Source organism: Cygnus atratus, chromosome 2 (genome assembly GCF_013377495.2).
Source record: "Cygnus atratus isolate AKBS03 ecotype Queensland, Australia chromosome 2, CAtr_DNAZoo_HiC_assembly, whole genome shotgun sequence".
Classification (NCBI taxonomy): domain Eukaryota; kingdom Metazoa; phylum Chordata; class Aves; order Anseriformes; family Anatidae; genus Cygnus; species Cygnus atratus.
In genome coordinates this window covers 1,662,651-1,683,435 of record NC_066363.1, presented here as the reverse complement: position 1 = coordinate 1,683,435, position 20,785 = coordinate 1,662,651, and the positions used below count along the sequence as shown (strand labels likewise).

The window sequence follows — 20,785 nt, the reverse complement described above, 5'->3', positions numbered from 1 at the left end:
CATGAATCTGCGAATGTGTTCCCTGGTCTGAGTTTGTATATTCTAGGTAATGGCATACTCTCCAGAAAGATGAAGAGAGATTATCAAGGGAGCACTGGATTTACTTATTTTTTAGAAACTCAATACATATTTTTTAGTACTTTAGAAACCATTAGGAGAGTCCATAGTTTCAAATTGTACTGGAGGGAAAAATAATAATTTGGATGGGTAAGTGTGTAGAATGAGTAGTTTAAAAAAAAAAAAAATACGCAGACATGGATTGATTTCAAATCCTATTTGGATGAAAATGTATTTGATGATTTTTATATTGTTGTGACTACAAAGATGAATGTCTATTTTTTGTGTGTGTGATCTTTTTTTATTATCTTTTTTTTTTTTTTTTAAATTTATTACAGCTCCACTGTTTACTGGACTTAGCTGCCCTTCATACCACAATGTCATAGTATCCTATCTGAATATTGCCATAAAGTAATGGTATCCCAGCTGAAGGTGTCAATGCCCTCTAAGAGAAGTTATTGCAGTTGCCCCCTCCTCCTTTTACAGTGCAGGAATGTTAAGGACAGGGACAGTAACAAAGATCTGCATACCACCATGTACAACTTGTCCAAGGTCATAGTGAAAGTCCTGCTCACAGCCCACAGATGCTGATGTCATGACCCCAAAAACTTGCCCAAAACTGAATTCCTGGTAGTTAGACTTCTTCTTTCTGATTTTTATTTAAATATTTATAAATATTTAAACTGAAAGGTTTGCAAGGTTCTTACGATTGAAGGCAGAACAACTCCCCCATTCCCCCCAGTGCTTCCTTTGTTAGAAATCCCCAGCTGCAAGAGTCATGTCCATGTGGAAGAAGCAAATGGTTTCTACAGCCTGATTCACGAGCTACCCATGAGACCTGTTGTGGGGTCCTCAGCAGGTATGTTGAGACAGAGTGACCCCAGTACAGGGTCCCAGAGACATATGTCCCTCACCTCAGCACTGAGCTGGTCCCATGGATGGCAGTGGAGCTCTGTGCTTTGCTTTCTTTGGCATTGCCTAGTCTTGTCTCATCTCTTCTGGCTTACCATAAGCATAGGTGATCAGCAGGACTCCCTTGTTTGTTACCCTATTTCTTGTAGGAAAAAGGAATTAATCTGGCTGCTTTAAACTAATCAACAAACCAATCCTCATTTACATGCAGTCATCACCTGGCATGAGAAAGAAACCTGTGAGATGGTGCAGAGCTCCCCCTAATTTCTCCAACTTAAAGCATTTCTTTTGCTTTGCAAAGAAATCTTCCCATGCCTCACAGAGTCTATCTGCCACATGGTATTTACTGTGCAAACAGTATGGAAAAGCCATTCCCAAAAACACATGCAGGGGTTTCTGATACTCCCTGTGAATGTGTGTACTGCAGAAGGAGCAATGGAGAACTAGTTATTTTTAGATCTCTATTTGCTTATTTCATTGCTATAAATCATGATATCACTTTTTGATAGTCCATTTCATGGTTATTTCCATAGGAACATGTTACATATTTTCTTTGTCATTCTTTGAGGGAAACCTCTTTTTTTTACACAAAAAAGTGACTTACCTGCTGAAGAGACAATTATCATGGTTAAAAACATCTGAAAGGGAAACAGATACCCAGCCTCATTTCAATGGAATTACCTACTTCGCAACTTCAAAACCTGGGAAGTTTCCTACATTTTGGCAGTTCCCTGTCAAAGGGGTAAGTCACTGAAAAGGCAAAGTAATGTTAGGCAGGCAGCCCAGAGGCTGATTTCCATGGACTAGAGTAGTGGCCTAAATACCGTCAAAAACCTGTTTCAGAAATGCCCTTGCAAACGCAATCTTGCCACTACGTTAGCAAGAGCTTGGGAAGCCCTGCTGAGATCAGCAGTGGTTCTTTCCAGCAGAGACCGCTCTAAAGGAGAGGGAGCAGAAGGTTCATGTCCTTTGGGGAAATCCTTGGGATCCTTGGGACAGGCCCTACAAGTAGCAAATCATTCGGGAAATCTGTATTTTTGCCTGAGTTTCTCTCTGACTTCCAAAACACACACACACACACACACACACACACACACCAAGGAAGTCCCAGGCTGGTGATGTCTACCAAAGTGATGTACTGCAGGAAGGCAGCAATGAATCCAATGAATGCTCTGAGCCTGCTCCAAGTGGCCTTCCAGTGGCTAATCAATGGCCAGCCCTGAGTACAGTCAAGCTTTCTTGGCACCTACCTATAATATTCCCTGCAGAGGAACGTTAGGTTCCCCATTAAGGTCAGTGAAAAGTTGCAAGCAATGAAATTTGCTACTTTGGGTATTAGAAAGGAAAAACAGTTCTGGACATCCTCACACCAAACAAAATTCAGCTTCGGGCTCTCTGTTTAGCACAGCCCTCAGTGAATTTGCTTCAACTCTTTCTCTACCTGTGGCAATCACCTTTACTGTCCACTTTCTGCACAAACCCAAGAGCTACTTTGGGAGAATGTCGTCTCACAGCACTGAATGTACGACCAGAACCACCAACAACCCAAGCCCCACCAGCCCTGGCTGCTTCCTCCCCTACCAGGTTAAAAGATACATACTTTGATAGAAGCTGGGTTAAATTCAACTTCTTTTTTGGGTTCTGGTTCTGCTGGTTTAGGTGCTGGTTTGGGCTCTTCCTTCTTAGGTTCAGCCTTCTTAGGTTCAGGCTTCTTTGGGGGCATGTTGGCTTGCTGGCAGGCTGCTTTAGGAAGGGAGAGAAGGAGACAGACAGGAAAGGGGTGGCTGCTGCAGGATAAATCACCAGCTCACACAGGTCTTTATCTCTGTCCAGTCTCCTGCAGTCACACATTGTATCGCTCTCAGACCTGTCACATGCCAGAGCTTACAATAAGGCCGCTGCTATAAAAGGACAAGACATTTACCCGGCTATTTTAGAGCCCTCCGACAGGGCATTGTTATGAATTAGCACTTATATGGAAAGAGTTGGAGGATTTTAGGGCTGAGGATGGCACTGGCTCAAGTATTTTTGGTGTGCATTTGCACGCATGTACGTGTGCAAGGGGGAGGTTAGGTTACGGTCCCACTCCCAGTGATGGGTTTTGGCCTCCCCAGGGCTGTGCTGACGCCTTCTCAGCTCACCTGCTGCAGATTATCACTCTTTTTCAGGCTGGTTGGCACCCCTGGCCTTTGTTGTGCCATGGTCCATCAAAAGGCAAGCCCTGGCTTATATATTTAGATATGAGGATGGAGCAATATGGGAAGTCAACCATCATCATAACAGCTGCAGGGAAGAGTTCATGTCCCAGATCACACAATGGTCTTTTCCAGGCAAGGTGCAAAGAATCAGTATTGCTTATAGCAAAATGCATGTAACAAGCAGGGATACACACACACACATGCACACACAGTCTGGGATAAATAACACTGAGTGTCTGTAAGTACAGCCTCATGGCTGAGATTTTCCAAACTATTTTAGAGACTTCAATGCCAAATTCCCATTAAAATAATTAAGATAAGGATATCCATTCAAAGCTTTCCTAACCCTAGCCTTACTTAAATAACCCTTTCAGTGCCAGCTGGAGTTAACAGTTTTCAGATTTGTGTTTGCTTATGTCATTTTTCTAAATCAGAATATCACTCTCAGAGAATTCATTTCACATTCATTGCACAGATTTTTTTTCTCCCCCCTCAAACAAGACAACTGCTTTCCAAAATGCAATGTATTTGAACAGAGGTTCTCTGCTGGTCTTTCAAGTAAATATAAGTTGAATCATAAATGTCTCTCTTTTACCAAGTTGCTATGTCATCCTGGTAATCTCTCACTCAGACCCCTTTGAGACCTTCCTGTCCCAGCACTGCACTCCTTGGTTCTCTGGTGGCTCTGCTGGAAGAGTGTGTGGGCTTTATCCTGCCCAGCAGCTCCCAAATCATGGCACATCCATTACTGGCAGCACACAAGCAGCTTTGTAGTGTGACATGAGTCCTACACAGAACGTTGCACCCCACAGAGCTGTTGTCTCCACCACAGATTCACCAAGAACATTTGGGGAATGCCAGGGAGGCTGAGGAAGGGCTGGTCTTTGGGTCTGAACACCACAGAGTGCACTTCCAGGTACATTGACTGTTGACAAGGCCCTCATGAGCAAACTGGAGAGGTGTTTTAGTGTTTCAGAGACAGCCTGGAGAACATTTTCCCCCGCAGCCTGTTACCTTCCAGGGAATTTGATTCTGGTCCCCTCTGTAGAGCTGGTAATAAAGAAGGGATGTCTCTCCACAATAAGCTGTCCAGAGCTCTGTCTGTGTCCTCTGCCAGACTGTAGTCCTGCCAATTCTCTTCATTTCACCATAGCCACGGCCCCACCCTGACAGACCCCAGCACTCCCAATCCACGTGTTTGCATGGTCACCTGGGGAAGGATTTTCTGACAGCAATTTATCAACCTATTGATCTCCTAAAAATCAGCTCAGCCAGGGGAGTGTTTCAGCTTCCCTAAGGTAGAAACCTACATTCAGTGCCTGGATCATAGGGTGGGATTCGTTTGCATTGGAGATGCAACAGAGATGCACCAGCTGATCCCACCCAGCCTTCAGCTGCCATTGCAGGGACATCTGTCTCCCACGGGGTTTTCACCAAACTGTATACCTGCCAGTCCCATACACATCTCAGTTAGAGTAGGATATCAGAAAAGGCTGCAGAAACTCCTATGTAGGCTGTAGGCAAATTAATCCCATCCCCTGTGACTTTTTGAACTACAGGACACCCACACACTCTTGGAGTGGACAGTGTAGACTGAGGCATCTCAAACGATGCCAGCTACTTGCATTTAAGTGGTGAGCAGGGATAGAACAAGAGGCAATGGGCACAAACTGAAGCACAGCTAAACATGAGGGGGCACTGGGGCACTTCTTTACTGGGAGGGTGAAAGAGCACAGGGACAGGTTGCCCAGAGAGGTTGTGGGGTCTCCTTCCCAGGAGCCATCTGGACACATTAACGCCCTCTAGGGGACCTGGTTTGAGCAGGGGGGTTGGACTAGATGTTCTGCAGAGGTTCCAAATCATGGCTGAAGGAGAGTAAGAGCTTTCTATCCAAGGAAACACCAGGGAGTAACTTCACCGTGTTCCCCCACTACAGGTTTCTTGATTGTCCTTGCAGAAGGCAGCACAACCCCAGGAAATTCTGCGTTCTGCTAATTCAAAGCAGCGGAACTGCAATGCAAGTTAGCGTGTGCCCTTAGAGCACACAACCACCAGAAGCACCAGAAGAGCATCTGAGCAGGCACCAGCTTAAGCTCACAGGTGTGTTTTATCCAACATGTGAAAAAGCCACCAGGTCTTACTCCTGAACCAAAAATAAAAATAAATAAAAAATAAAAGGCACTGGAAAATATCAGGCAATTAAGATGTCAGCAGCAGTTCAACAGCAGCTCGGGATCTTGTCACCTCCACCTCTGCAAGATAAGAAGAAACTATATTAACAAGGAAGCTCATATTTCACTTTCTCTTCTGAATTCCACACATCAGCCGTGGTTTGTTAGGATGGATTTCATTTGTTTGTTTGACATTTCCTGTTTTTTGCTTGTTTGTTTGTTTTGCAGATTTTTTCCCCTTCAGCTGTTCTCTATGAAAAACATATTAGGAATATTAGTAAAGAAGGCCCAGAAAAGTGGCTGAAAACAACACCACAGTCTGATTCTCAGACAAAGCTTGTAAAATTCAGTAGTCATACAGTCATAAAAAAATTACTTGAATATGTTTTGCATATATTCATTATAAAGTATATTCATGATATAGATGGCTCAACACTGCTCAGAAAATAAATAAATAAATAAAAGCATTTTGCACTTCTGTCAAAATCAAAACTGTTGGAGCATCTTTTGCCACTTCTTGTAAATTGTCAGATTTCTTTTGGAGGGCAAGTTTCTGGCAATGCAAAGAATTCCCAATTAATTATTTCAGATTTTCATTCATTACCCTGTCTGTCTGTTCTTCTTGTAGACCCGTGGTACTTGCCATCCTAGCTTTTGTTTTGTATATTCATATAAGCCTATCAATGACCCAGATACCCTAACCAATCATATTTCTCACACCTCATGGTATCTTTTTGCTTTGTTTTTTCATCACAGTGTAGTGTAGATGGAAGGTGATAGCCTCATCTATGTGATTTCTGCATATGTGGATGCACTTAAATATACATTGATAAGGCAAAGCAGGGAGGTGTTGCGAGTTTTAAGTACCTGTAGGCCTGGCAAACCACTGCTGGGTGGGTGTTTTAGATCAATTTCATAAATTAAAGACACTCCAATGCCCTGTAAATCATTCTGTAAACAGCCAGATCAATGCAACTAATCCTGCCCTAAATAGCCCATTTATCTCTTCCATGAGGGATCCCAAGAGTACCAGCAGCTGGAAGAAAAAAAAAAAAAAAAATTGACCAAAAATTCCTCTTCCTATTAATAGGTTTTGAAGGGAAGAGGGGTGGAATGTGCTTTTCAATTTTTCAGTCATGCTCACAACAGATGTTAGTGGCAAATCTCAGTGCCAAAAAGCTGTTTTAAAGTTGCCATGGAGTCCTACATAAGAGGCTGGGCTAGCTGTGAATTTTCTGAAATTGTCTTGATCCTCGAGATATGATAAGTTTCTCCTGAGAAATGGGCTGGGATCTTCTTCAAAGAGAGGAGAGCTCATCAAGAAATTTCCCATAGAATAAATAAATAAATAAATAAAAAGACTTAAGAACAAGAGGAAAAAAAAAAAAAAAGAATATAAGTGAAAAAGAAATATTCTGTTCAAAATACAAATCATTTAAATTTGGGAATGCTGCCACATCACCTTATGATTCACTTGTCCTTGATATGTCTGTCCCTCAGGTCTGAATACATTTACTGCAATTTGCCACACTCCCCCTCAAATGTAGCAGGGGAGATTGTACAGACAGTGCAACTTGTCTCCTTCTGAGGAAAACTAAAACCTTAGAAAAGTTAACAATTTTCATAAAATATTCTTGTGGAATGTTTGAACTGAACTATTTAGGACCAAAGAGGGCTTTCAGATATTTATCTTGTCAACAAAATTAAATCTTCCTTCCCCCCTCCCGGTTGTTATTTTCCCCCACTAAAAATAAAAATAAAATAAATCTTTGGGTTTAATCTTCAATTCTGTCTTGAAAAACAACCATTAATGGAAGCCCTCCAGACATCTTTAAGTAAGAGGTTGAGAGCACGTCAATGATGTTCTCACTCAAACCAAAAGCTGTTGTGCAACTTTTCCCAATATGGAATGCTGTCCTTAGAGTTGTAAGACAGCCACGGCTTGAGTGGCATCCCCAGAGAACAGAGGAAAAGTGTTTTTAGAATATTTGAGACCAGAAAACAATTTATTTTTCTGCTTCTTCAGCCCCAGCACAACAGATACGTTGCCAGTTCTTGGACACAGAAAGAAAACTCTAAACCACATCTGCTCATACGCTACTCAACCTCTGTACTTTAGTATATACAAGTTATAAATAAAAAGTCAGATATTTTCAAATAACAATAACATTTTAAAGATAGTTAATAATAATAATTATAAGAAAAAAAATGAACAGGGAATTTCCAAGAAGTGTCCTTTTCTCTTCCTATTTTTGGTCAGTTGTGGAGCTGGTCAGTTTTTCCACCTATGCCTTAAGACCTGGGAGGTTAAAGCAAGATAAGAAGATGCTGGAGTGAAGAGCAGAATGGGTTGTGTTTGTGTGGAGAGAGAAGGATCTGATGGGCTAATTGAGAAGGTGTTTACCTGATAGGAAGCTGATGAGAGTAAAGGTGATAGAGTATGGAAATGAAGATAAAAGTGATTTAATTATTTTTTTTCCCCTGTGATTTCTGCTGTTGCTCTCATAATTCTAGGGCGAATCATCTGACCTATATTACTGCTGGTCCCTATAGGAACATCAGCTTGAGAGACAAGCAAAGGCCTGCCCTTGGACCAACTCTTCAGCTGCTATAAATCAGTGAGTTCCACTGACTTCAAGGGAACTATGCTGATTTATACCAGCTGTGGATATGGACCAGAATAGTAGATTGTCTGGCAGCAGCCGTCATTTACTTTTTGACTATTGGGATCAGGAGAACACATGTTTGCTGTTCATCATTAAAAAGACACACAAAAAAAAAGAAAAAGAAAAAGAAAAAAAAAACAAAGGAAAGAAAATGAAAAGAAAAACTATAAAAACTACATCTATGTAACACTGAAGATACCAAGCAACACTGGTAACACAAAACTCAATAGGAATGTGGTCTTGCTCCTGAAGAGTTGTGGGATTTGATGGTTAATCAGTATATAGTGTAACCTATTTGAGTAGCACAAGACATGGAGCAGAAAGAAAAAGCTTTGTGCATTACACCTTCAGCAAACTTTGAAAGTCTTGCTGAAAAGCCTGTAAAAGGCTGCAAAAATCAACAGAATCCTTCAGCTCTTTGTTGAAAGGAAAAAAGTGTTAATTGTTATTTAAAAGGACTATTAAACAGTCATTTTACTGGCTTCATGATAGCCTACTTCTTTAAGCTACAGTTATCTTCAGAAGATCATTAAGTTCTTATTAGAAACATTGTGGGACAGTGATGTTATTTAACTTTAGCATCAGTGAAATTCCTACCTTTTAAATGAGCAATGAGCTATGTCTTTTCTTCATCAAGATGAAGTACTCCCAGACAATGATTCTTTCCAACTTTTGGTCTATAAAACACGTAATATGAGTGTCCTTCTGGAATTGTCTCTCTATATACATATTGGCAAAGGAAGTTTAATGAGTTCAGAATGGAGCCTTAGTTTTCAGATGTTTAAAGTGAAGAAATTCCACATTTCCATACTCTAACAACCCATTTCTTGCCTAGGGGGATATTGCAATTTTCAATTTTATTTTGGGAAAGGTATAAAAATAATGCATTCCTTAATTTCTAAAGGGAAAAAATACCTACCCCCAGCCTCCATCCATCATAGATTTTTCTGCACTTGTCTCTGGGGCTAAATAGCCCATAAATATTCTGAGAACTGTTCTTGTTTGAATAATTATGGGCTACAAGCAAGTCTACTGATGTTCTTCTCAAGGACAAAGTAAAATGATCAGCCTCAGAGACTGACAGGTTGAGAACAGGTTTCCACCTATACTACTATCACTGTTTACTTAGGAGACAATAGACCTTGCCCTAAAATCTTAGAGTGGATGCTGAAGGCAGAAGAGGTAGATGCAAATCAATTTATCCAGAAGTCTCTTCCACCACAACTATTTCAACATTACTTTTTTTTTTTTTTCAACTTTACAAAATCCATTATAAGGAAAATCAGATACATGCATCTGATTTCAGTGAGGCTGTGGCATTTTACTCTCGTCCTTTCTGATCTTTTGCTCTCTCTTTTTTGGTACTGTATGAGATCAGCAGCTCATATGGCACTGCGACTATTTTTACTGCCTTTGACTGTCCCCACTTGTACTGCAATGTGGCTGCTGTAAATTTCAAAGCTGAGTGTTTCAAGTTGTTACTAAACCACTACCAGAGACAGCTGCAGTGCAAGGGGTGGACAAAGGTGGATTTCTTCCTTTCTCCCTGGCTGTGCTGCTTTCTGTGACATTAGCTGGAAAACAGTCCCAGGGACCATTAAGTAGAAGCTATTCTCCTCTAGCAAGCTGAAATGATTTCACAGAGATCTAGCTCTGTACTAGGAGAATGACCCCAAAGATTCAAGTGTTACATGGAAGGAAATAATAATAATAATAATAATAATAATTAATTCACAACAACATCTGAGAAGAGGACATCAACAGAATCTGGCCACTGTTATCCACCGCATGTAACTGAGTCTCTGGTTTTCAACTTGAAAAATCTAGTCAGGGCCTGAAATTGAGTGTTTCCTTGTTTGAAGGAAAACACAAAATGGCAGCAGGTTGTTATGAAAGCAAAGTTTGCTTCTGCACAGGATCTACAAGTGACCTTTTCCTCCTTCCCCCTAAATACACACACTCATTAGTATTATTTTCCATTAGGTTCCTCTTCAGGAACTAATAGAAGGACTACAATGGAAAAAGGACAAGCCACCACATACTCCTGAAAACTTGTCTTTATCACTAGTCAAAGGCTCCTTGAATCTTCCCTCTCCAATTGCTAGACAAGAAACCTCAAAGGCTAATCAGGATATCCAGTTATAAGAAATGAGCTCCAGCCAAATAAAATTATAGTTCAGGCTGTGAAGTTGTAGTAACTGCTGCAGTATAGCCGTATGTTCAAAACCTCTGGGATTAGCAAGGCTTCCAGACTGAGTGTGAGACTCCAAAAGCTCTGTTCCAGTTCTCTCAGAGTGACTGCAGAAGTGATATGCATGATTTTCTGGGGCGCTCTCTCTATCCCACTCATTGCCAATGCCCCAGCCCAGAGTCCATTGGGGAAGTTTCCTGGACATACAAAATGATAGCAATAAGCATAACTTTGGGAAGCTCTGAGCTTTTCTTATTTCTTGATGTGATAGGAGATGGAGATGGAAATCTCACATCACAAGAAACAGATTTCAAAAAGCCAGGCCTCTGTTGGAACTTTCTTTGCATCACCAAAGACAAACGTACCTGGCTTATCTCATTTCTAGTTCCCATAGGCCAAATCCTGCTTGGAGAGGGGCACTATGAATTTAAAATACACCCTAAAGACACATGATCAGCCCTGTCACTCATTTCTCTTTTTCTTTTTCATTACCAGAATAACTTAAATTCTGGACCATAACAAAAAAAAAGGAAATTTTAGCAGTGTTGATTAAAATAATTTATCATTTTTCATTACCATTTCAGTCACAGGACCTGTGACCTATCATTTTAGTCTCAGGTCTTGAAGTCCTAGCATAAACCAGTCCCAGACTGTTAGTTACAGACATGGAGAACAGAAGTGTATAGAAATATTAAATAAAACATAGAAATAAAAATATAAAAATTCAGAATAGACATGCACATGAAGGGGGACAAGGAGTGTTTTTTGTTTGCTTGCTTCTTTGTTTTTGTTTTGTTTTGTTTTGTTTTGTGTGTGTATGTGTGTAAGGATGGATGATTTGACCAGGGCAAAACAGAGAATCTGTGATAGAACTAAGAAATATATTTCTTGAGGAGTTTCCATGATTTAATATAAATCCTGGGAGCTGAATACGGTTGCTGCAGAAGGCACAGTATCTATGTGATGGGGACATACTCATGAAATCTTTCACATTTTTACAGTGGGTAATTTCATTGGTGTTGATGCTCTTTTTCCATTTGTTTTACTAAGTAAGTAGATGGGGTATCAAAAGGGAACATGGAGTCCTTTTTTGTGATGTCACACATGTAACATTAATGCCACTTCCCAAAATACTCCGCTTTGGTTTTTATGCAGTGGAATTTCTGGCCTGGTTGTGAAATTCAACCCACCCCACGAAGGTCCAAGGTCCGTAACCCAATCTGAATCGACAGCTTGGGAACAATAGCCACACGGTGAGGGCTGGCAGAGGAATGCCAGGAATGTCCTGGGCTGAAGGACTCAAGGGCCCGCACTGCTCTGAGCTCTCAAAGCCCTGGGGACCCTCCAAAAGGCACTGCTTGCCTGCTGAAGCCACGGAGGCGTGAAAGGAGAGCTGAAATCTGGCAGCTGAGTTGGTGCTCAAGTATGTGCAGAGCACGTGGAGTTTCAGATCTGTGTGATATGTAGACACATCTCAGCCCGTGAACAAGGAATATGATCCCAGGCTAAACACCCAAGCATTCATACCCAGGACTTGCCCTTGGGTGTATTTCTAGTTACGTTTCATTCTCTGCCTTAGTTGTCATCTTAACCTCTTATTTTTTATGTTGTTAATCATCTGGCATGTTTCTTAAGGAGCTTGAGACATTTTTTTAAAAAGGTGTCAATTTTTTGTGTCAATCATTATAATAAATAAATCAATAAATAAAAAATAAATAAATAAAATTCCTTGTACTTTTCTTTCTTTTTCCACCAGTTTTTTGATTTCACCAAGAGATTTCCCACATACAGACTAAAGAAGCTGAAATAAGATTTGTGCAGATATCTAATGACTAAAGATTGAACATGCTCTATGGTTGGCCAGCTGATTCTCTGCTAACATTCACTGAATCTCATCTGAGATAACCAAGGCAGAGATTTTGGGATCTGGAAATCTCTGTGTCAAGAGTCAGTTCTATTTAATATGCATTTTTCACTGGGTAGGCCAGTACGTATCACTGGCCTCTGAAGTGTTCAGACTGATTTTTTTTCCTTTGACACTGTTCTCTGCTGATCACAGAGAAGGTCTAATGATGAATACCCTTCCACAAGGGCAGTACATCCAAAGGACTCTTTTCCCCTTTCACCAAAATCCTCATACACTTCTCCAAAGTGTCTTGAGTGTGCTGACCTACCAGGCATCTGCCAAACCCACCCATCTGACTTTGCCCAAGAGACCAAAATGAGACTACTTTGTAGTGGGAAGACAAATGTAGGTGGATTGGATGTTGCAATCATCCTATGACTGATTTGTTAGAAGACACATGAGAAACACAGTTGGTGTTGTGGTCTTAGCTCTTCTTAATCCTTTAATTTTCTGTTTAAAGAGATGCCAAGGGAACTTGGTGCTTGTGGGATTACACTGTTTGTGTAGGATGTATTTAATTGCCAAAACTTCCCCCTAAGATACAGCCTATTTGAAGTGTATCTATGAAGCAGGCAAAATCTGAAAATTAAAACAAAAAAGCCCACCCCCACAGAGAACATCCCAGATCTTTGTAGAAATTGTTGATATCAACAAATAAAAGGAGAGGAAATAGATGACAGCCTGATCCTGCTCGTTTTCAGTTCCAAGAGTTCCTCCAGAGATGCTCTTGTGCTTTAACCCCAGCAGGCTGCTAAGTACCACCCAGCCACTCACTAACTCTCCCCAGGTGGGATGGGGGAGAAAAATGAGAAGGTAAAAGCATGAAACAGATAAAGACAGTTAATATACAGACAGCTTACTAGTTATAGCAAAAGCCATGCATACAAGCAAAGCAAAACAAGGAATTAATTTGTTACTTCCCATCAGCAGGCAGGTGTTCCATTTCTCATGATGTGTAATAGTTTCTTGGGCAGACAAACACCATGACTTCAGATGTCCCCCCCTTCCTCCTTCTTTACCCCAATTTTATTGCTGAGCATGATGCCACATGGTACAGGACATCCCTTTGGTCAGTCCTGGCCAGCTGTCCTGGCTGCGTCCCCACCCAATTTCCCATGCACTCCCTGCTGGCAGGGCAGTGTAAGAAGTACAAAAGTCCTTGACTCTGTGTAAGCACTTCTCTGCAACAACTAAACATCAGTGTGTTATCACTGCTATTTTCATCAAAAATCCAAAACACAGCATCATATAAGTCTCTACAAAGGAAAAACAAAACAGAACAAAACTCTATCCCAGCTGAAACCATGACAGATTATATTGTAAAGAAGAAGACCAATAAATGTCATGGGGAGACGGTGTGTGCAATATGAAGTTGAACTTGAGCTACTCCAAGGGGACAGTGAGATATGTCCCTCTCTGTGTCTGATTCTCACAGAAGATATCATTCTATTTCAGAAACAACTCATGAGTAATGGTCCATGAGTGCTGCCCATGGAAAATCCTGCCCCCAGCACATAGAAAGACAACCCCTTCTGCCCTAGAAAACAGGAATGTATTGCCAGGGAAAAGCACTTGACAGCAGCTGAAGACATGTTGGGTATCCCTGTCAAGATCTCAAAGGCGTGTTTGAGTGCACATCAAAGCCTACGTATGCTGAGATGGAGCACACAAACAGACCTTGGGCTCCAGCTCATGGGATAAGAGACATGATCCCCAGGAGCCCAAGCCAGTCACATCTTGGTTTTACAGCACACCACAAGGACGTAACAGAAGAAGATGGTTCCTGGAAAGAATGCCTCCAATTCATTCTTGTTGACATCAATAAGCCAGAGATATGCTTGACCATTTAAAAGTATTTCCAAAACCCAAAGTGGTTCCGTAAGAATGTTCTGAGGTTCTGATATCAAAGCACATTTTCTTGTTGTCTGGATTGTTAAACTGACTTATCTGGAGCTGAAATATATAAATTTGTGTGCTTGTATTGCCACACACAGGCCTATGAACATGTGTAAGTTACGGTGTAAATACATACACATGTAAAAGGAAGTGAAAAATATATTTCAATGAATCTGTCAAGGAAACATTTGCATTTATGAATATATATGTACATGAATTTGTGCATATTGCACAATCTCATTGTGTATATAGTCAATATAAAAGTATTAATAACAGTCATTATAATATACATTCAAAATCTGTCTGTAAATTTTTCTCTTGAATTACCAGAGGACTTTATGCTCTTTCAGTATTTTCTGACAGGAGCACTGAATAGAGGCAATATTCCTGAAATTCCTGGCACAGAAAGAATGGTAGAAGAAGGTCTACAGTCCTTCTGGCAGGATGATGGAGAGCTGGGACTTGGTAAAGGAGGATTAGAACAAAATTGAGAGATTGGTCTGCAGGCTGAAAGTGGTGATGATGGTTTCTTAGAGTTCAGCTCAGATCTGAGCAGTTGTGCAGTCCCTGGCAGCAAACCTTGCAGCAGGTCCTGTAGTTACTGGGCAGGGAAAGACCTGTGGGGTGAACAAGTCCCAGTCCCATGGGCATGAGTGAAATGCTGCAATTGGTTCAGAGCTCCTCCAGTGTCAGTGCAGTAGGAACCTCCTTAAACTTTTAATGGGATTATTGAACATAGGATAAGTAGTTCAGTGTATCTTCAAAAGATAGGCAACTGTAATTATTTTATCATTTATCATTTATCATTTTTAGATTTATCTAACTGTGCAGGATAAACTTAATGAAACGAAAGCAGAGAACTATGTGGAAGCGGACACTGCTACATCCTGTTCGCTGTCCCCAGATGGTAGAAACATCTGTAGAAAAAGAGAACAGCCTACAACTGCTTGTCTCTGAGCTTTATCCACTTTGTTTACTCAGTATCAGTTTGCTTGGGACCTTTCCCTGTACACAGCCACTCAGATAGCATAGGAAAACTATAGAAAAAATAAAAATGTTTTAAGAAAGATAAACTAGTCAGATAGAGGACCTGCCACATTAATTGTCCAAGTCTCATAGAGGTGTTTATTTTTTCTTCTTTTTTTTTTTCCTTTTTTTTTCCTTTTTTTTTCCCCACTCGTGTCATGCTGAATGACAGCTGCAGCAAGAACAGTCATATTCACAACAGTACAATGCAGGCTGAAACAAAGCAGCACGTCACCCTCGCTTACATCTGGACTGCCAAGAGGGAAATATTAAGTGCCGTCTGATGACAGTATTGTTCTCCCCATTCTCATAAAACAGAGTCTGCCAGCTTTTCCCTTCCAGTTCATCAGCTGTGGGGAGCATGGTTTCACAAAACATCAGATCCCTGGCCACCACTCACAAGGTGTTAGATGAAGTGATGGGTGTTGCTCAGATCCCAGGTTAATAGGAACCACATGACCCCCTGACTCATTACTACACTGGCTCAGAAGTTGATTTAAAGGGAGGGAGGACAAGGAAGAGGCTTCTAGTTGTGTAAATCCTCATTTGATGAATACTAGTTGGTAAGGGGTGAGCTGCTATGCTTGTGAATTGGGGTTGGCCCCATGCCATGCAGCCCACCCATCTCACTCAATTGGAAACCCATTAAATCCTGTAGACAAACAGGCAGAGACACAGAAGTAAGTTTGCTGTTTGTGTGAGGAGAGGAAGGGGAGGCTTTCCCCAGATGCTGCCTTGCATTGCAGATCTGGATAATACTAACTATGAGGGCAGCGTAAATGAACTGCTGTTTTTCAGGCTAAAGAAGAATGAGGTGGTGGAGAGGGTAAGAACTTGTTAACTTCAAGCATGAGAAAAAATACTTTAGTGCATATAAAAATACCCTGTTCTTAAAGTCTGTGATAATTAGGATCTTAAACTGCAGGACGGTTAATCATTCTGCTTAAATGTTGGGAGAAACTCTGTGTCAGGATGAATGCTGTATCCTGGAATCTGTGTTATGGAAAACTTTTGCCTGCTGGAAAGCTTTAAGGTGAGTTTAAGCAAACTGCTGTCAGGAAGAGCATAGATGTAATTGTTCCTGCCTTGGGACTGGAAGGTCTTTCAGGGTCTGCCAGGACATTGGGATTCCCTCTAAGAATCAGTACTAATCACACCCTCTCAATCACACAGGCATGAAAATTAGCTGCTTGGGTTTCCAATCACAACCCTACAACAAATAAATCTCAACAGCTCTATTGCCTTTATCCAGTTCATTGGTATTTTGTGCCCTTTATTTAGGTTTGCCATCCCCTTTCATCCAGCTGTTGTTCTCATTAGCTGACAACCATCAGCAGTTGCTTGTTCCTGCTCATTTAGAAATTCTTTATGGCCATATGGATTAAAGAGGAAAAAAAAAAGAGGCAAAAAAAAAAAACAAAACACCAAACAACAACCAAATAAATATCACTAAATATAGTTAAGGCCAGCTGGTTTTAGTTACAGTTGTCTCAAGGCAGCTATTCCAAAAGCAATCAGAGCAAAGTTCTATGGCATGATTTGTCAATTGGCCGACATCTTCGGGGGGCTTACTGTATCCCCTGCAGTGAAATCGTGCCCCAGTGTAATACAATGATGCTGCATTCCAGGCATATTTTTCTGCTGAGAGGCAGTGTTTTGGATGCACTGGGACTGATTTCCAGACATCTGATCCCAGGGCTCTGGTTTGCATTGAAGGAATCAGGTTGAAACCTGGATGGGCTCAGTAATGAAGGTGACCTCATGGGAAGGAGCCATCAATGTGGAGAGTCCTCCAGCATGTTGGTGAGGGATTACACAGGGATTACCCACGGGTGAGTGAACTAAATTTAGCAAAGTCTCACAGGCTTTTCCATTTGCAGACCCTCCTGATCATGGGGCAGATCACTAAGCCCAGTGTGTCAGTGAATGGTACCTATTACCCAAGCTATACATGCAGGTAAGCTGGTGGCAGGTCAAGTTCCCTGGGAAGTTTTTGTACAGATGGGATACAGCTCTTCATGTAGAACATCCTTCCTGACCAGGAAACTGCTGATTATATAGTCTATGAAATATGACAAGGCTCATGAGCCAGATGCCACCTGCACGTCATCTCTGTCCCACCAGGAACAAGAGGGACTGGCAGGAGCTAAATGAGTCCAGAGTAGGTTTTTACCACTAATCTCTAAGAAAAGCAGAGGAGGAAGGAGAGGAGACCAAATCCTCACACAGCCAACCAGGCAAATATTAAGCATTAGCCTTTTTGTTACTGGGCCTAGGAATATTACAGTCTCAGATTCCTTCATCACTTGAGAAAGTTGGTAGATGGTGAAATGTCCTGCCACCCCTTCCACTGGTTCATCATCTCAGAAATATGTCTTAGAGCCAGTCCTATTCTGCCTTGAAGTATGGATAAGGATTAGATGCATCCTCAAGATTTCTCCCAGCTCTGATCTGATGTGGTTTTGCTGGTGGTTTCTGGGATGAACTAATCCAGAATCTGCCACAGTCAAAGGATTTTTTATGTGTGTGTAATGCCAAACACAGAAAGGGGATAGCTGTTATATTTAGGTCCCATAACTTTTCCTTTCTGAAAGGGGTTTCAGATATTGCCATATTCAGAGAGCAGCAGTCTCATGCCAGATCACATTTTGTCGAGGTCTTTCCTATGCTGAACAATTGTTCATGCACACAACTCAGTTCCCATATTGCATCACACAAATGGCCAGAGAGGGTTCACCACTAATAGAGAAAAAGGACACCGGATAGCTATGATGTCCTGGGGAGAGACCAGAGGTTCAGCTGTCAGTGGATGGACAAACTCTCACAACTGTCTCAACCAGACAGGATAAGGCTGACATTCATTATTTACTTCAGGCAAAATCATTAAGGTTTGCTGATCAGGGCTGGGTTTTATGTATAGCTGGTGTGGCTTGTGTCGTTTTGATCTCCCCACTGTTCTTTCTTATCCCCAGAAGAAACCTTCAGCCCTTGCAATCAGCAAAACTGGAGTGGGGGGACACTCTTTAATCCATTTCAGCACAGAGACAGGTAACCATGTGGTCAAAGGTAACACCCAGATGAACTGTTCCACTAGCAAGTTGTGAAGACAGCTAACTCCACCAAACGAACTTCAGCAAACAGGCAGGAGGAGCTAGAAAGTGGTTACGTCAGGTAAAAGGCAAATCACTTCACATGTGAACACAGAAAGGAAAGTGATCGTGTGTAATTAAACAGTGTTTATAAGACCTCATCTTTCCCCCAAAGAATGACAAAATCAATTTATTCTGTTTAGGGTTATTTCAAGCAGCACTTCCTGAGAGTGTTCTTCCAACAGGAAACTCTTTGTTATCATTACTTGACATATGGAAGAAAATTGGATGGGACCTGTCAAATAGCAAAGCTAATAGAGTCCCCTTTTGCTCCATTAGGCCTGATCCTAATCTTATTTATAAATCTTTCTCCTAACAAGGCTTCGTTTTCCTGCCTATTCCAAGAAAAGCAAATGTAGAATTAACAAAGTATTTGCAAAACTAACCCTTGCTCTGCAATTTCAGGGTTGGTTGAAATCTCAGGAAAACATCTCATTCTTGTCTCCTCTGCCAAGACAGAGCTGCGTCTACCTGTCATTCCCAGCAGAGGTGTGCCAAAAATTCTGCAGGGATGAGAAATTCTCTATCTTCCCAGGTAATGCATAGAAGGTTTCCTTCCCCAGGCCATTACAAAATTTTGGTGGATTTTGTTGTTCATTTTTGTACAGATGCTTAAGTTGATTCATCTTCACTCCAATTTTACCCTCTGACTATTTGGCCTAACTGGACTGGACACTGAGAACACAAAAATATCTTTTAACCCTTTCTCCACTATGTTATTTTTACAGTGCAGATTCTCTTCATTGCTCCCATTGGTATACTACTCTACACTACAAAAATATTAATAATAACAATAAATCTTTTCATCCATAGATTTGATTAGTAATAGTTTGAATGCAAATGGGATTGACAGGGTAAAACAAGTGAGGAATTTACTGTATTAATGCATGCTCCAAGCTTTGCTATGCAAAGCAGAATTCGTTTGTTCAGTGTACTGTTTGGCATTTGAAACAAATTGATGAAGTCATTAACAGTAACTCATTAAACTGAGATAATATGACAATTTACAATTGTTTAATGCAATGTCAGAATCACATCTATCAATTTTCCAGTAAATATTCCCAAAGTGGACGGAGAAAGAAGTAAAGTAAAACACAAGGAATTCATGCTAGCAGCAGTGTTCCTCTCTATTCCTTGCTGCATCTGTGCCACATGCAGTGCAAATCTCTGCTGCATGTTGAATATTAATTTTTTTTAAATGCAGTGGTAACGGGAAATAATGGATATGAACATTTAGCAATGGATATATGCCATATAGCCAAAGAGGCAAATTTTGCCCATCAGTTTGTGCATATGTTTCATAAACAAAAAAGGAAGTCTATGTTTGGGTGCTGGGGGAGATGCTATAAAGTATTTATTGCAACTTGTTTTTGTAAGTCTTGTCTAGCAAATCCATGTGGTTTCCTTCAAATTTTCAGTAATAAACATTTAACAGCGTGTTCCACCATCCCACTTATATAGGAGATTTTGTTGGGTGAGTGAAAAAAGTTGCTCTGAAGGAACAAGGGTTGCTGTGTTGCAGTGTGACAGCTATATACTACAGAAAGCCTGAGAGTCTCGGTCTTGTTGTCTCTGCTAGATGACCTGGGGATGAGGCATCTCTGTCCTGAGACTGGGAGAGACCCTGGTATTTTATATAATGCAATATATATTCCTGATCAAAAAATGATTCCATATTCTCTCAAATGATGGGCAGAAATGACTTGCTATGAGTGTAAGCCCATGGCTCAGAGGTTTAGTGGTTAAGAAGACAATCCAGAAGATACAGTGTGTTTTAACCTCCTTGGGCTAAGCAAAATCACAAAAAAAAAAAAAAAGCATTAAGATCTTTCAGCAGTCATCACTATCTCTTTGCAAGGACTACACACTGACATTTCACGTTATTGTTCAACCCTGAACACAACCCTTTGGAATACTGTTCCATTTACTGTGTACCCACTCTTGCTTCAGAAGTTTAAAAAAAAAAAAAAGCCATCACAGATTAATCAGATGCCATCTTGTGTCAATATGGCAAACCTCCCATGTCCATCATGACAGGAGCTGTGTGGAAAATGGTGAATTGAAGCAGTGGTCTGAAGAGTTCAAAGAACAAAGGAGCCCTTCTGTGTATCCCTGGAGGAGTGTCTCAAATAGCATCACATGGGATATCTGCATGGGGCATAAGGACCAAATTACCAAATTCAAAGGAAGATCATGTGTAGTCTACAAAACACGGTCAGTTCTTTCTATTAGAAGAAGAGGCATGAAACAGTTATATCTGCAACAGTGATATGGTAGGTGAGATCCTCAGCCATTATCTTCAGCTACCTAAATGTAAGGCTTGGAATTTATCTTACCTACCCTTGGTTGTACACCCCAGATGCTGGGTGAAAAATCAAAGAGAAATGGGAACTTTGAAGTCACAGTGCATCTGTTCTGTAGAAAAGAGAAAACATAGGATGAGACGTGTTGTTTTCTAAAAAACATGGGAGAGAAATAAAAAATGTGCAGGTGCAGTGTTTCTGGCCTAGAGACAGACCAGCAGGAGATAGACTGTTCTTTAGAAGTGCCTAATGCTCTTCAATAACCGGAGAGGGATCTAAGTGACTAACTCCAGTGTAGATATCTACATGG

General features: G+C 41.0%; 1 protein-coding gene and 1 long non-coding RNA gene across 4 annotated transcripts in view; one reads left to right on the top strand and one right to left on the bottom strand.

The window, feature by feature from the left end:
- Nucleotides 1-20,785, bottom strand: part of MYL3 (myosin light chain 3) — a 151,995-nt gene that overhangs the window by 34,991 nt on the left and 96,219 nt on the right. Inside the window, exon 1 of one of the 3 annotated variants that reach the window (XM_035554381.2) lies at nt 2,570-2,692. The exons of the other annotated variants lie outside the window; for them this stretch is intronic. Coding sequence (XP_035410274.1) covers nt 2,570-2,692 — 123 coding nt within the window. Of the gene's footprint in view, nt 1-2,569; nt 2,693-20,785 lie in introns of those variants that run through there. 3 annotated transcript variants of the gene reach the window in all.
- On the top strand, nt 18,034-19,619 carry LOC118251808 (uncharacterized). Its single transcript, XR_004779957.1, has 2 exons — nt 18,034-18,194; nt 18,578-19,619. It is a non-coding gene; the product is annotated as an uncharacterized LOC118251808 (long non-coding RNA).